Genomic DNA, 15488 nt, shown 5'->3' with positions numbered 1-15488 from the left:
CATTTATGTGAAACTAGAACCTCACAGACACCTGACTTCTCTAATATGTTGATTAAACTCAAAATGTGGAGATAAATCTGGTGAAACCATCAACAGAGCAGATATTAAGAAAGTCTCATTCTCAGGTTAAAATTAGGCCTGACAAAAATGATGCTCCCTTTCAAGTTTTTTGTGAAGAGGGTTGAGAAAGGACACATTACAAGACATGATCACATTGTGTCTCTTCTTGTTGCCATTATGCATTTTGAGTAATTCATTGCAGTTATTGAATTGCTTTTATCATCCTTGGCCCAGCATATATTTAAGCACACATACTGTATGTATTGTGGTTTATGTTTTTATTTGAAACAAAAAGATGACAGTGTAAAAAAACAAAACATGTTTCACAATATCATTGATGTGACCATTGTTGAATCACATAAAGGACACATTAATAATGTTGATCAGTGCTCAATATGCAAAACAAAGAAAGTTAAATTTGGCTTAATCACAACAACTATTACCCATGAACAACTTCACATGTCCAGCTATGTTAGCTTAGTTTAATAGCAGAGTAGAAAAAACCCCTCTTATAAACACTTCTGAGCGAAGATGAAAAGTCCTGTTAGTGTTTTTGACATTACGTCTCATAATTACAATGCAATACCACAGAGTGATCAAAACTTCATTTGTACATCAGATTTAAAACAGCCAACATATTTCTTAGAGCCACCTTTTTTTGACCAAAACACTCAAGAAAAGTAGATGTTACATTCAATTATTAAGTAATATATTAGAGGCCATACGTTTACAAAATACTCGAGGCGAAATCAGTGAGCAAAGGCAAAACAAACTGGCACAGTGTTCACACAATTAGTGCATTAAAAAAAACTACAACAGCTGCTCTTCACAGGCCAGTGTGACATGATTGACAATTCAGGTTACAACAACAGACACAAAACAATAGAAACAGGTTAGCAGTTAGTTATTAGTTGTCCATTCAGGACCACAGAATATAAAGTTGATGACAGTCAGTATAGCAATAATAGCAATAATAACAGAAAATCTCCATACTGTGAGCTTAAAACAAGCAATCATTCGAGTAGGAAGGTAATGTGTGCAACAAAAAAAATGTAACAGAAAATAATTTTGCAGACAAGCTGTGCTGCTTTAATCAAATGTCAAAGTGGGAATTTATGTTAAGCCACTGATTAAAGGCTTGTAACTGTTGCTTGTAGCTGGTAAGGTGGCTGGTTGGTCCATTGGAAACTATTGAAAGTTAGAAACTATTCTTTAGTGGTCCTGCTTTGCTGGTAAAATAGAGAAACAAAAAATGTTTTTCCCTTTTGCCATTGCTAAGCCAAACACAGCTTTAGTAATCTTTGTGTCGAAGATAATATCATCCTTTATATGGTACCTCCGGCGTTGTTTTGACTGGCTCTCATCGTCTATGATTACCCACTTACAGATCTGGACTGACGGACAGAATTCTCGAAACTATCACTCCAGAGGCTGCAAATAGCTCTTATGTTATTAACGTTCATCTATCAAACTCTATTAAGTTTTATCAGTGGTGAACTTTATGGAGGTTCATGGACAGAAGCCTTCAATGTTACGAGGTTATCAGCCTTTCTTCTCTCACTGTGCCTGTGTCAGCACAGGAATGTCGATCTCGATGGCTGACATCCGTGAGCGGGTGGAGTAGCGCTGGCCTGCGTAGCTGGAAGCATATCCCTGAGAAGGAGCGTAACTTTGTGAGGGAGCGTAGCTGTAGGCCTGGGTCCCTCCCACCTCTGATCCATACCCATCTGGAGCAGAGAGGTGAGACATGTACACCTGTGGTGGAGCAGCAGCGACCACACTTGGCACGTAGGCTTGCGAGGGCACATAAGGCTGGGTGTCGATCACGGTCGGAGGATACGTCTGTGGTGGGAAAGGCTGCGGACCATAAACTGGGGAAGGAGGATATCCGTTGGCAGTGAGAGGCTGTGCCGACAGAGAGGTAGACATGGTGGGCAGGGGCAACCAGAAGGGTGAAGGCAACTTCTTACACATACAGTACCACATGAACATCAGCAGTGCGGCTAGCATCAGTCCTCCAGAGCAGCCTATTGATACATACACGGCGAAGCCGTCAGTGAAAATGTTTTCGTATCTGATGTTCATCTCCTTGGTGCGGAACAGGAACCACACTGAGGGCACGATGGGAATCGCTCCGCCCAGGAACAAGAACATCCCGGCCACCAGGTGACAGCCGGCACTGTTCACCAGGAATCTGATAGTTTTAATATCCGGTTCAGGCTTGTCTGAGCAGCAGCAGGTTTTACACATCCCTGCCATGCACAACAGCAAGGCTAGAGAGCCGAACAACAGGCCTGTCGGAAGGCAAAACTGCAAGAGCCGCAGATCCAGCTGGTCCACTTTAGAGTACCACTGGAAATGTAAGAAGATTTCGATTAGGAACCTTCAGGACATAAAAGAAAAACAACAGCAGAGAAGAGCAAATTTCTCAAAGTAATACCTCTGAATCATAGTAGTAACATCCTGAATAGCCATCCTGTTTCACACATTTAGCCCACAGCCCATCATACACGCTGATGTTCTTGGCATTGCGATTGAAGGTGACGAGTCTTGTTACACGCCACTGTGGGATCAACGCTGCCACGGCAATCCCACCCACAGACGCAAAGGCAATGATGAAGGCAAAAGCGTTGGTGGCGTGGATGTCCCGGCACGACATGGTTGGTTCGCGGCAGGAACTGACACTGCTGGGAGAGTTCCTATTCCTGAATAAACAGAGGAAGTCAGATAGAAAACAGGGTCCGGTCAGTCCAATGAGAAGAAATTGTCTCTATAGTAAATAGTTTTTTTGTATAAAGCAATCCTGGAATTATACAAGTTTACCCGAATGGCCCCATTACTGTTGAAGTAAGCTAAGTGTGCCACAGACTGACCCAGCTATGGGCAACCCCCCTGTATTTCTATTCACCCAAGCGTAGTTGACCCAATATCTGCTGTCCCTGAGAAACAAAGCTCTCGTTTCATTAGCAAACAAAGTTGGAATGACTTGGTGGCTGAGATTGCAAGGCAGGGCTGTCTATACAGCAGTGCATTACATAGACTGTACAGTTGAACAATAAGCAATTGAATTAGAGGCGTGAGCTATACTTTATGTGACAGCGTGCGACAGTGACTAACCATGGCAATGCATCTTGATGTTTCTTTTATACAATTCAAAGCTGCTCTACTTGTAAAAAAAAACAACAACTCAGAGACAAGATAACATACAATATATTCTGGCTGTTCTTTGCTGGTTACCAGTCATCAGTAGTCTTACTGATGATGTTGTAAACACTTTATAAGCGAAATCTTTGTGGTATTGCTGGTAGTACATCGTGGTTCAAAACTAAATGTGAGCAGGATTTAACAGTGCATGCCTGTCTGATGATGTTTTGTTTGTATCTAATCCATTATTACTGTGGTCTACTATATTCTGCTCGACTTCTCGAACTTTTATTTGCCTGATATTATCAAACCGGAAATTAAATGTTTCATTCTCGATCAAGCCGTAAAACGCAACTATAAAGTTTGTTATTTATTCATCTTTTACAGGCCTAAAATCCACGAGTAGAGAGAAGTATCGACCACTACACTGTCAATTATCTATTATCGAAAACGCGATTACGACTATAGCGAAATAGTTACATACACAGCGTGTTCATCTAAATCTTTTGGGAATGAAAACACACCATAATTACGTAACAACAGGTTGTTGTTTTTTATCCAGCTGGTATTCAACACACCAGCCTGGCAGATAGCCCACAAAGCTAAGCTACGCTAAGATAGTTTTACTAAGTAGTCTTTAAGCCCGCATCCGGTTTTATTCTTCTGTGAAGCTCAAATCTGTTACCTACATGTAAGACGGAGTTTAATACCTTATATTCCCAGATAGTCAACTGTGTTTACAGCGGCGGCATTTCAGCCCGGTCCTCCTTCACGTACTTAAAACGGAAACCGAAGCACGTTTAACAGTGAGTCAGTCGGAGGAGCTGAAACAGGATGCGGTCGCGGGTGTTTCCGCCCTCTGCGCTGTCTCACAGGTGCTTAACCCTTTTTTTACTCGTGCGGTGCTCTTGTTCAGCAATATCAAAGAAATTGTTCCTGAATCTCGAGTTAAGTAGCCCCCCAAAATTATAAATAATAAAATTGTCTAAACATAAATTAGAAATATACATATTAAAAACATAAACTAAAAATGGCAAAACATCAAAGTTTAAGTTGTCCCTGCTGTTGACATCCCGGTGCAGCATGCAGAGTCGCAATTCTGTTGTATTCTGTCCGAGCCCTCAAAAACGTTTGTTTAGTGACCATATCTTCTTTTTTTTTTGTCCGATGCAAGTTACCAAGCTCTATAAATGTGTGTACCTGTGTAGTAAAGGCAATACAAATCTGTGTATATAACACTTGGCTGTGATCTGTCTCGCCGATGAACTGTATGACTGAATTCCTCTTTTTGTGTCTTTCAGGGAGATGTTCGCATTCACATGATATATAAATCTGCAGGGGAAGAGGGATTAAGTGATCTTTTCAGTGGTACGATAATGGCTGAAGACATGAGGAATTTAATGTGCAATACATATTTATAGAAGAAAAATTACTATTTCCTGGATGTTGATAGTAATTCATGTTTGTGCCTAATAGGTGATCTACCAGAGCCGCCTTTTCCCAGCCCTCCATTTCCTGGGTCAAGAGTTGTTCACAGGAGAATAAAGAGACAGGTATGAGTCTGCTACAAGCATATTTGTTTGAAAATCATCATCATTAGCACGGGGATGCTGATGCACTTATGTTGTGCTTGAGTATATGTGTTTGTGTGCATGTGTGATAGAGATAATTATGCTCTTGATGCTGTTTGTCCAAACTTGATTACTCTGTTTCCCGCCCATATGTTTTATGTTAATTCACAAAGCCAAAGACAGTGCACTGTATCCCAGCTCTCCTGCCTTCCTCTCCTCTTCTTCATCTTCTCGTCTTTTGCTTTTTCATGAAATATTTATCTTATGAGCGGAGGCTGCTTCCAGCCTGATCTTCTCTCAGACAGTGTGCAGCTGTCTGTCTCCCAGCCCTCAGAGCTGCTCTCATATTTTTTTTTTTTTTAAATGGGTGAACAGGCAAACCTGGTTTAGCTTGACAAAGTTTATATTGAATTATTGTTTCTTTTATTTCCTACGTGACGCAGGAGACATGAGTAGATCTTTGTGTTTACTGTGCTGTTTTTATATTGTCCTTAACATGCCAAGTCATGGGTTGAGGAAAACAAAAGAAAAGGGTGTTGGTGTGTCTCTTGAAATGATAACACTGTTGTCTCCTCTCAGGCTCCATATATGTCACGAAGTGTAGAAGATGAGACCAAATATATTGAGCTGATGGTGATCAATGACCATTTAATGGTAAGATTTTAACTGGGTTTGGTATGAATGTAGAATTATGATAGACTGTATGCGGAAACATTTGTTACAACAATAGTTGAAATAAATAAATAACTTATATAAATGTGACTTTGAAGCCAGAAATGTGCGTGTTTATTTTGCTTGTGCCTCCACCTTCAGATTCTGGGGATCTGCCCACAAATCCATAAAACAAAGTAAATCAAAAACAAAACTAAATGTCTGAGCAAGCATTTTCCTTTTGAATTTGTGGAACTATCCATTATGATTTGTAATGTGGCCTTCCTTGTTGTTACTGTCTTGTAAGCCCTAATGGGCCCAACACCATGTGGTGCGTGACACTCAAACAAACAGATGAATCAACCAATTATCAAACATTTTCCTTAAGCAGCTGGACTCCTATCAGGCTTTTGCTTTAGAGGCACTACTTAATACTGGATCAGGTCATTATATGTTTTGGTGTTTCATGAGATTTGTTGAAAGTAAAATGTAGAATGCTGCCAGCCCAACCCTTTGAATCACTCTGAGCCCAATATAGGATGCCGGGTGGGCCGAGACTCAAGACTATAAACAGAGTAAGAGTGTACACTTCAAATGCTGCCTTTTGTGCATAAATTAGGCAGTTTTGATCCAACTGTGCCTGACTAAGATCCACTGAGATTGAATTTGTTTTGTTTTATACATAATAAAGGTGACGTATGGAGTGAATCGAAGGTGCAGACACAGGCTCCTTTTGTTTTGATCTGGCTTAAAAGGACTTTGTTCCAGATTCTGAATACCACTTTTATTTGTTTCCTCTCCACCTCTCTCTTTCTCTCTCTCTCTCTCTCAGTACAAGAAGCATCGGCTTTCCGTTGGGCACACGAATAACAATGCTAAGACAGTGGTCAATATAGCTGACATGGTAAGAATTGTATTGATCCTCTTCTTGGAAAGCTTGCCACAAGCACTCCCAGGTACTGGAGCTGAGCACATATTGCACTCCATTTAAAGCCTGTCCTCACTCCATAATATGCTGCGAGCAGCCATTAAACAGCCAGTTATGAGTTTCCACATTTCAGAAGACTGCAGCAGCAGTGAGATCCCAACAGTACTGAGGCAGATATTTCAATGTTTGATTATTTGTCGCCACATGTGTGTGTGCTGTGTTACAGAAATCTGACCTGATGCAGGGTCATGTCAGTAAGATGATAGGCCGGTGATGCTGCAGTAAGGTCATGCTTTTTGTTGTGCCCTTGAAGATGATCATATGTAGCAGGCTGTATTTGCGAAGGACCCATTGATTTCCTTTGGGTATGCTAAACAGTTGCCTTTAAGTTACAGTACATACAGACAAATATAACACAGTTTTAACAGTTGTACATATTGTTGGATGTTTGGATCCTTGACATGTCACCATCAGGAAATATTGTTTTTAGGTAAACTATTTTGAGTCCAAATAGTTTTTTCTTCCTGTGTACCCGATAAAAAACATTTTGGGCTTGACATGTTGTACTTTAACTAGTGTAAAGAATGTTAAGGACAGTAAAGCCATTGTTTTTTGTCCATGACCAACATAGTCTTTACAAAGGAGATTAAGATTGAAAACAGTAGAGGTTTGGTGCAGACTCACCATCTGCAGGTTTTATTGTCCCCTCCACACCGGCAGGTTTGCAACAGCTTTTAATATGATGAACTGTCCACACAGGTACAGAGACAGATAGTGTGAGGTTGTAGGGGCCACATTGGGATTGAACCATACACATATCACTGACCACTTACTCTCTGCTCAGTCAGCTGATTCCTCGAGACTATTGGCATTCAGTTTAAATGCCAATGCTTTCCTCTTCTCCAGTGTTTGTCTGGCCTGGGGCCCCAACAGATTTCCTTCTTATGAAAGCAAATATTATTATTTGCCAACAAGTTTGCTCCCGCTTCATCCTTCAGATTGTTACCTTTGTTGACTGTCTGGTCTCTTGCGATGCGTGGCTGTCTGGTGACTGGATCATACTGACTGTTTGACTTCTGTCATAATGAAAAGATGAAACTGTTGATGAGTATGAAGCACGCCTGTCTGTGTTGATATTGATCAGGCAATGTCATTCTGTATTTTCTGGCATTTTCAGTCACACAAAGACATTAAACTCAAAGCTTTGTGACTTTCAATAGAAGACTCCCTGACATTGAGTTTACCTTAATTTCCCAGATTTTCAGGGAACAACTTAACACCCGGATTGTGCTTGTTGCCATGGAAACCTGGTTAGCTGACAACAGGTTTAATATTGACAATGACCCCATGGTGACCCTGAAGGAGTTCATGAAGTACAGAAAAGACTTCATCAAGGATAAATGCGACTCTGTTCACCTCTTCTCGTAAGTCTGGATATAAAAAAGAATTACAAAAATGATGTGTTTTATGGGCTCAACAACTTTTTATTAAACACATAACTTTCTCTTTTTATCAGAGGGAATCGCTTTCATAGCAGCTGGGGTGGAGCTTCCTACATGGGAGGAGTTTGCTCTCTCACTAAAGGAGGGGGAGTCAATGAGGCGAGTCTTAAAATTAATGGTAGATTTTATATTATAGATTTCCAAATTTCCCCCTCAGTTCAGTTTTAATTAGATACAGGATACAGCCAACATGAAGTACAGTCACAATGTCAGTAAATCCTAATCTTTTGATGATTTTAAACATACATTAAACACAACAAACATGTTCTGTTTTCTCCTATTAAATGAGGCATATTTCAGTTTTCTTTGTATCAGTACTGTGAGTGTATTCCTGTAATATATTCCTATCATTAGAGTTTGATTTAGATTCATCTAGATGAATTGATTTGGTTGTACTTTTGAGGGGGAATACCTTTGTAACCTCCTTTACAAGACAATCACTTTTCTCCAAACTAATTTAATAATCTGCATATTCTCTTTCTCTTGCTGTTTATCTCCTTTCTCTGTCTTTCTGTGTCAGTACGGGAAAACAAATGAGATGGCCATAACCCTCGCTCAGTCTCTTGGACAGAACATTGGCATTTTCTCTGACAAGAAGAGGATCCTTAATGGTACACAGTTTGAAACTTAATAAGCTCTTTAGTATTAGAAACACACATTCAATTAAAGCATTGTTTTGATGTGATAGCAATGTTTTGTTTGTTTTTTTTCAGGCGAGTGCAAGTGTGATGATCAGTGGGCAGGCTGTATCATGGATGACATTGGGTAAGTTAGTGTAAAAGTACAGTTTAATCTCATCTCACAGCTACAGTCATGTCATCTCTCACAGATACTCGTGACTCAGTTTGTCATCAGAGTTTTCTAACATTCTGGCTACAGTATCGAGGTGGATGCAATGTTACTCAGACTAGAGGCTGTTTTTGTCCAAATCCCTGCACAAGTATTTATTCTCTTTAATTTAAAATTGATGGGTATTTCCACATTAAAGTTTAATCAAATTAAGTTATAAATGTAGTTAATGGCAACAGTCTCATCCTGCCACCTCAAAGATTTACACTGTGGACACTGTGTTTATAATGTGAAACCGTACAAATTTATTTATGTATTTCAAAACAATTAAAGGTCAACTATGTTATAAACTAAATAATCTAGATGTTTGTTTAAAATATGATCTCAATATTCATCTGTTTATCAATTTAGATATGCTGATATGTTTTCCCTCCCGCTGAAGTGTTGTTGTAGTTTTATAGTTCACCACTAGGTGTCAGTCCAGGTTTATTTTCCATATGGTAGTTCCTTGTTTATATAACTTCATTGAACCTCTTCCAGCAGGAACATCTTATGTAATATCTTGTTTGCCAAAATTAGAAAACAGGTTATAAATCAGTCTGTGTACGTTTTGTGTTGTCGGTCTCATGCAGAAATCATGACAGTGTTCGTCTTAAAATGTGTTTGTGTACTGTGCAAGCTTGCTTGGCATCGTGCCACTGTGAGCATATGGATGTGTGTGTCTGTAAGAGCCTGTGTGATGTGTGTTTGTGTGTGTATACCCCTCTTCTTAAATACTTCTTGCGTTCCCCCTCTATCCCGAATGGGACAGCAGGTGAGCAGAAGCTTGCTAGAGCGTTGCTTGTGCTGGTTTTCAACCAACTGGCTGCTTGGAGGGGGTTGTCAGTCATCACAACCTTTCCTGTTTCATCCAACAGCACAACAGCCACTGTGGCCCCAGCTTCTCTTTTTATTTAAATGACATGAACAAATACAGTTTGATGTTCTCTTTAAAATACACTGGCTGTATTTTTCATAAACACTTTGTACAATTTCACTTGTACTTAGTGTGTATCCCTCAGTTTTGGGCCGACATCACCTCTGATCAACCAAGAACATTTTATTGATTTCTTTTTTCTAATTATTGAAAGGCTCCTTCTATGCCCTGCCCTGCCCTTTGACAGTCAGGACTTCCCATCACTTATTTTTGTCCATATCTAACCGATTGATACAGTCTGCAATGTCATTCTCATCGAAGGTCGAAAATTTCTACTTCATTTCCCTTTAACAACAGTACACTCCCCTAATGCTCCACGTCCAGATCCTGCTCTATTGGGTTCCTATAACACACCATGCCATGAGGTCACCTGCCAGAGGACAGGTGACTCTGTGCTCTTTTAAGTCTACCACCTGTAAACTGACACAGTCCCGATTCCCTAAAGTCAATGGTATTTCAGACCTTTGTATTCAATGAGCGATGTCAATCATGTCCATTGACGGAAGTTTATTTTTATCCCTCAGCACCTGCATGTCTGATCTACTTACCCTGACTACTAATACTACTAACTACTCTCACATTGTTTCACAGGGTGTAGCTACTCTGTGTGCTTGTTGTGCCTGAGTGTGCGTCTGAGTGGATTTGTGTACTCCTACGCAATGTGTGTTTGGCAAGTCTTTATGGTCATCTTAAATCCTAACTACACCTTGTGTGAAAATAATACTGATAATTTATTGTCCGAACATGGATTAAGGTCGAGTTAGGATTTGGAAATGGTTACACTTTATATTTCTTTTTTATGTTTATATTTCCTTTCTGTTTTCTTTTCATGAAATTACAGATGTTGCCATGAACAAACCAGGACAAAATATGTATTTTAAGGGGCGTGATGTTAAAAGATTTCACATTTTCTGATCTAATGAATCCAAATACCCTAAACTATTACTGAGGATTTAGTAACTCTGCACAGTTCATCAGTGCTGCAGAGATGAATGGCTGTGGTTCAGATGCTCCTAAGCCTCCAAACATTCACTCGGGTTCTGATAGGCTGACTCTGATGAATGAATGAAGAAGAGAAGGAAGAAGAAGTGATGTGGATACATGAGGTGCTTCGCACACCTGTATTAAAGATGACGTTACAGTAGTATCTTTTTGTTGTTATACAATAATATAATACATATTTTGATCCCATGGTCCGATCTACTATGAAATAAGGAGTCTTTATCATGGCTGAATAATAATATTCTTCCATATGGTAATGATTGTACTTCTTCACTCAAGCATGCTTCATCTTTTTTTCCACCCCTTATTACTGTTTAAAAGGGGTTGAGAACTACAAGATTTTAACAAGATTCAGCGCCGGCACAAATTTAGAAATCAAAGATACGAATCCCACATCACAGCTGGGACAACTTTGAGCCTGATTAGTTTAGGAAATCTTCATGAAATATTGTAGTGTACTTCATCCTTCATCAAACCATCATTACTGGCTCCTTCTATAACCATCATCATTGTGGGTGGCTTCATTTAGTCACATTATATGTTAAGTAGTCCTCGATTCTTTCTGAATGAGTCTCTCTGTTATTGCATTGCCCTGATGAGACACTCTAGATAAACATGTGCCTGCAGAATAATCAGGAGTAAGCCAAACTGAACAGCAGAAGATGACAATATTTAAGTGTTGCTCAGTGTTTGGTTGGTATGAATAAAAGCTTCGGAATATAAGTGTTCGATATTTGATTGTGAGAAATTTGCTCACTTCAGATGTTGATTGGGCTCCAGATGAATGTGTTATCTAGCTGGACTTTAACCTTTTATTTTTTAATGAACTGAAGCAATCACAGTAGAGCTTTAAAGAGTTGATGACACTTTCAGTAGAATTTTATTTATCTTCTGATTATCCTGTGAAAACTGATTAGATATTGATGAGGTCTTTTAGGGGCACAATATTAAAGGATAATGCAATAACTGTCTTAAAGTGAATCATTCACAATAGTAATGTTCTTTTTCAGGACAAAGGAAAAACAATGCATCTCAGGATCCATTTACATCCCACACATATCGCCATATGACGTCACTATATTAGCTGTGCTGTATATTTCCTCCCATGTTATTGTAAGGCTCTCCTCTGAACTGTGAGTATGGTAAAACCTGTGATGTATTATTAATGGTGTACGGTTCCTCTGGTAAGAAATGCAAACTTAATAACATACCACAAATTTGCCATTCTCGTGTCTGTACTAGTGACTCTATAAGTTGTAAAAACTGAGAATGTAATTAAGTGTAAAGGTACGAAAAAGACATTGTTTGGGCAGAGATGCTTAAAACCATATGTTTAAGTGTTTTGTCCTCTAGTGTTGTTTGGGAGCAAATCCTCTCTCTTTCACAGTAATATCTGGGAATGCTGTTTGTATTGTATCCACGATAACAACATAATACGTTGTCGTTGTTTTGAACAGTTTCTACCTGCCCAAGAAGTTTTCAGACTGCAATGTGGAGGAGTACCATAACTTTCTGAACAGCGGTGGAGGAGCCTGTTTGTTCAACAAACCTCTGAAGGTACGTCACATCTTCACATCTGCACACACACACACACACACACACACACACTGTACATGCATATGTATATATTCATTTAACCTTTTTCCACTCAGCTGTTGGACCCTCCAGAATGTGGCAATGGCTTCTTGGAGCCAGGAGAGGAGTGTGACTGTGGCAGTCCAGCGGTGAGTTCAAGTACTGCACCTGAATGGATGGATGCAAATAGGGAGATGTATTTCAAAGAGCTCATTTTATAATCCTCCAAGGGCAAAGAGATGGGCTAATTACCTGACAACAAAACCACCTGCTTTATCAGACTTTAGCTAACGTGGGGTCATTTGAAGCAGTGTCGTAATTTTAATGGAGCAATCAAAGCCCTGAATACACAGTGTTAACATGATCATTGAGTTTGTCTAGAGGATCCTTTTGAAATAAATTATATGATGAAATAAAATAAAGTAAAAGAAGAAAACTGAGAACAGTTTCTGTTTGCTTGTTTGTCTTTTAGGAATGTGCCAAAGAAGGAGATAACTGTTGTAAGAATTGCACCCTGACTAAAGACTCCAATTGTAGCAACGGACTCTGCTGCAATAACTGCCAGGTACAAAACAGGCCAGGCTACACATTTCATTGTCAAAGTGTGTCAAATATGCCTTATTTGGTCTCGTAGTGGCAATTGCCTTTTGGTTTTCCTTTTTGGTTTTTATTTTATACTTCTCTGAAGAACGCTTGCTCATACTTTTAGTAATGATGCTGATACAAAATCTGAAACCAACTGGAACCAGCAACGTTAACATTTAAATAGTTTTTACCTGCTCAAACTGAACAAAAATGTTTTTCCTCAGTCTCCCTTTCACTGCTGTATGGCAGCTGTTTAACACAATCTAATCCCAAAATTAAAATAACTTGACTTGTCATAGATGGACTAATAGTGGACAGTCAGATGTCATTTCCTGGTTATGCTGCTGCAACTCAAACACAACACCACTTTCAGTCTGTTTGATTTGCATCGTACTCTGCTGCAGATGGAGTATACAGGAGTTGTGTGCCGAGACGCAGTGAATGACTGCGACATCCCAGAAAACTGCACAGGCAATTCCAGCCAGGTGAACATGAGCTGCCCTCATAGAGCCCTTTGCAGCTGTATATATAAACATATATTGGTATTCAGATGAACATCACAGTATTTTTGAGGCATTCTTTGTGTCTTCCAGTGTCCACCAAATGTGCACAAGATGGATGGTTACACATGTGAAAAAGACCAAGTAAGGCTTTACTGTGTTTTACGTTAAAAAAAATGTAAAAGCTTTCACTCATGTTATACTGAGATTCACCATATTTCTCTCTACAGGGTCGCTGCTTCAATGGAAGGTGCAAAACCAAAGACAGACAGTGCAAGTACATTTGGGGAGAGAGTAAGTGTATTATCTCACATGCATCTCTACAAAGAATCAAATGTAGTTGGTACTTATAAGATCGTTGAACTGCCACACTTAAAATCGGTTGTGTTTTTTCTCCGTCAGAGGCAACAGCAGCTGACAAGTTCTGCTACGAAAAGCTCAACATCGAGGGGACAGAAAAAGGCAACTGCGGGAAGGACAAGGACACCTGGATCCAGTGTAACAAACAGTAAGCCAGTCATCTCTGTCAATGACACCGATGGATCTCTTTGTTGTTCTCTCCAGCTGATTTGTGTTTGCACCTTCATGTTTCAGGGATGTTCATTGTGGCTACCTGCTGTGCTCCAACATCTCACCTGCCCCACGACTGGGAGAGCTGCAGGGAGGACTGTCGTCGTTCTCAGTAGCCCGACACAGTGCTTCACTGGAGTGCAGGTACACATCATTGAAAAACCTCCTTAAAATCCTCAAAGCCCAAAATAACAGACTAAAAAAGACTGTTGGTGATGTATCTTTAGTCTTTGACTGTGTTTTATTCCCTGGATCAGTATTTCCAGCAGTTAAAAGATACTGAAAGTTAAAATTATAATTAGTTTTATTGTTGATTAAAACATCAGTGACTCCTTTTGATGTCAATCCTCTCACAATCAAAGTAGTACAGTAAATTTACCTTCCCCAAAAAACAATTTCCTTACTGACAGGGGTCCCATTTGTTCACAATGCACATCCTTCTGGTGGATGAAGGAAATCATTTTTCTACAAAGGCGTGGATGAAACTGGTCAAGGGATTTTGGATTAAATAAATTACACAGTGACAAACTAACATCTGGTATGCCTTGAACATTATAAATAGTTTCAACTAAGAGACAGCGGCGTACAGAACAGATACATATTTACTGCAGTGCGACATAATCCTTCTCATGTTGTGTTTGCTGCTCAGTGGTGCTCATGTGCTGATCGATGGAGACACTGACCTGGGATATGTCGAGGATGGAACGGCCTGCGGAACAGACAGCATCTGTTTCACTCACAAATGTCTCTCAATCCAGCAATTCAACTTCAGCACCTGCCCCGGGACCACTGACAAGACCATCTGTTCAGGACACGGGGTACACCGCAACACTGAAAACATATATACATGCGTTGAAACTTCAGCCATTAAAAAACTGTAACAGGTTTCAGGATTCAGGATCACGGTTATTTTGGCTTTCCTATATCAACTTGGTGTTGCCTTTTCTGTAGAATCAGATGTCTTTCTTCACCAATATTTATATTTGTATTTCCAGGGCTGCCCAGTTTATATCAAATCTAACCTTGAAGTTACTTTTCTGACACTCCTTTTTAAGACAAATAACCAAGAACAAAAAGTGAACTGCCTTTGGCCACATTTATAATTGTGCTAAAAATACAGCTGAGAGAAACTTTGAATAATTCATCAAACCTGGTCATGGTTTAATAACCCATTTTAGGTCTTAACGTCTCTGGACCGCTGCCGTCGTTGATTATTGCGTGAATCCAGATGGTTGGTTTTAGGATAAAAATCTACATTCAAGAAGAATGTATATCAATCAACCCCAGAAATTGTCATGACCACAGGTGCAAGAAACTATTTTAGGAAAAGAAACAAGTAAGTCAAATTCTGTTGCCAAAGTGTGTTAACAACAATAATGTTACTTATGACGTGTATTGGTTTATACCTCAATAGCCACACATTTGAAAACATTAGTGTTACTCCTAAATCCTCAAACTGGGTGTCTTGTAAAAATATAATTATTCAATAATTTAGTATATCAACAACATTATTTTGTGACCAAAATGTATTTTGTCCATTATTTTTTTTTAAATATCTAAATTGCAGGGATTCAGTGTATCTTCAGTGTTTGAAGTTCAAAACCAGAGAAAACAAACATATCCCTTGTTATTACA

General features: G+C 39.5%; 2 protein-coding genes across 2 annotated transcripts in view; one reads left to right on the top strand and one right to left on the bottom strand.

The window, feature by feature from the left end:
* adam22 (ADAM metallopeptidase domain 22) overlaps nucleotides 1–15488 on the top strand; it is a 58805-nt gene that overhangs the window by 33039 nt on the left and 10278 nt on the right. Inside the window, exons 7-23 of the mRNA XM_069695990.1 lie at nucleotides 4506–4572; nucleotides 4681–4757; nucleotides 5355–5429; nucleotides 6259–6330; nucleotides 7612–7778; nucleotides 7871–7955; nucleotides 8377–8467; nucleotides 8570–8621; nucleotides 12081–12180; nucleotides 12276–12347; nucleotides 12671–12763; nucleotides 13188–13268; nucleotides 13377–13427; nucleotides 13514–13577; nucleotides 13686–13791; nucleotides 13878–13997; nucleotides 14503–14671. Of these exons, the coding sequence (XP_069552091.1) occupies nucleotides 4506–4572; nucleotides 4681–4757; nucleotides 5355–5429; nucleotides 6259–6330; nucleotides 7612–7778; nucleotides 7871–7955; nucleotides 8377–8467; nucleotides 8570–8621; nucleotides 12081–12180; nucleotides 12276–12347; nucleotides 12671–12763; nucleotides 13188–13268; nucleotides 13377–13427; nucleotides 13514–13577; nucleotides 13686–13791; nucleotides 13878–13997; nucleotides 14503–14671 (1542 nt within the window). The remainder of the gene's footprint in view (nucleotides 1–4505; nucleotides 4573–4680; nucleotides 4758–5354; nucleotides 5430–6258; nucleotides 6331–7611; nucleotides 7779–7870; nucleotides 7956–8376; nucleotides 8468–8569; nucleotides 8622–12080; nucleotides 12181–12275; nucleotides 12348–12670; nucleotides 12764–13187; nucleotides 13269–13376; nucleotides 13428–13513; nucleotides 13578–13685; nucleotides 13792–13877; nucleotides 13998–14502; nucleotides 14672–15488) is intronic.
* Nucleotides 324–4011, bottom strand: cldn12 (claudin 12). Its single transcript, XM_069695993.1, has 3 exons — nucleotides 3915–4011; nucleotides 2501–2765; nucleotides 324–2412 (listed from the first exon to the last, which is right to left on the bottom strand). The coding sequence occupies exons 2-3, from the start codon at nucleotides 2717–2719 to the stop codon at nucleotides 1618–1620; spliced, it is 1014 nt and encodes a 337-aa protein (XP_069552094.1). The 5' UTR covers nucleotides 2720–2765; nucleotides 3915–4011; the 3' UTR covers nucleotides 324–1617.

The sequence above is a fragment of the Brachyistius frenatus genome, unplaced genomic scaffold (genome assembly GCF_029030835.1).
Source record: "Brachyistius frenatus isolate BFR_SWC_R1_liver_20210118 unplaced genomic scaffold, ASM2903083v1 Contig_20, whole genome shotgun sequence".
Classification (NCBI taxonomy): Eukaryota; Metazoa; Chordata; class Actinopteri; family Embiotocidae; genus Brachyistius; species Brachyistius frenatus.
This window is presented reverse-complemented; position numbering and strand designations above follow the sequence as displayed.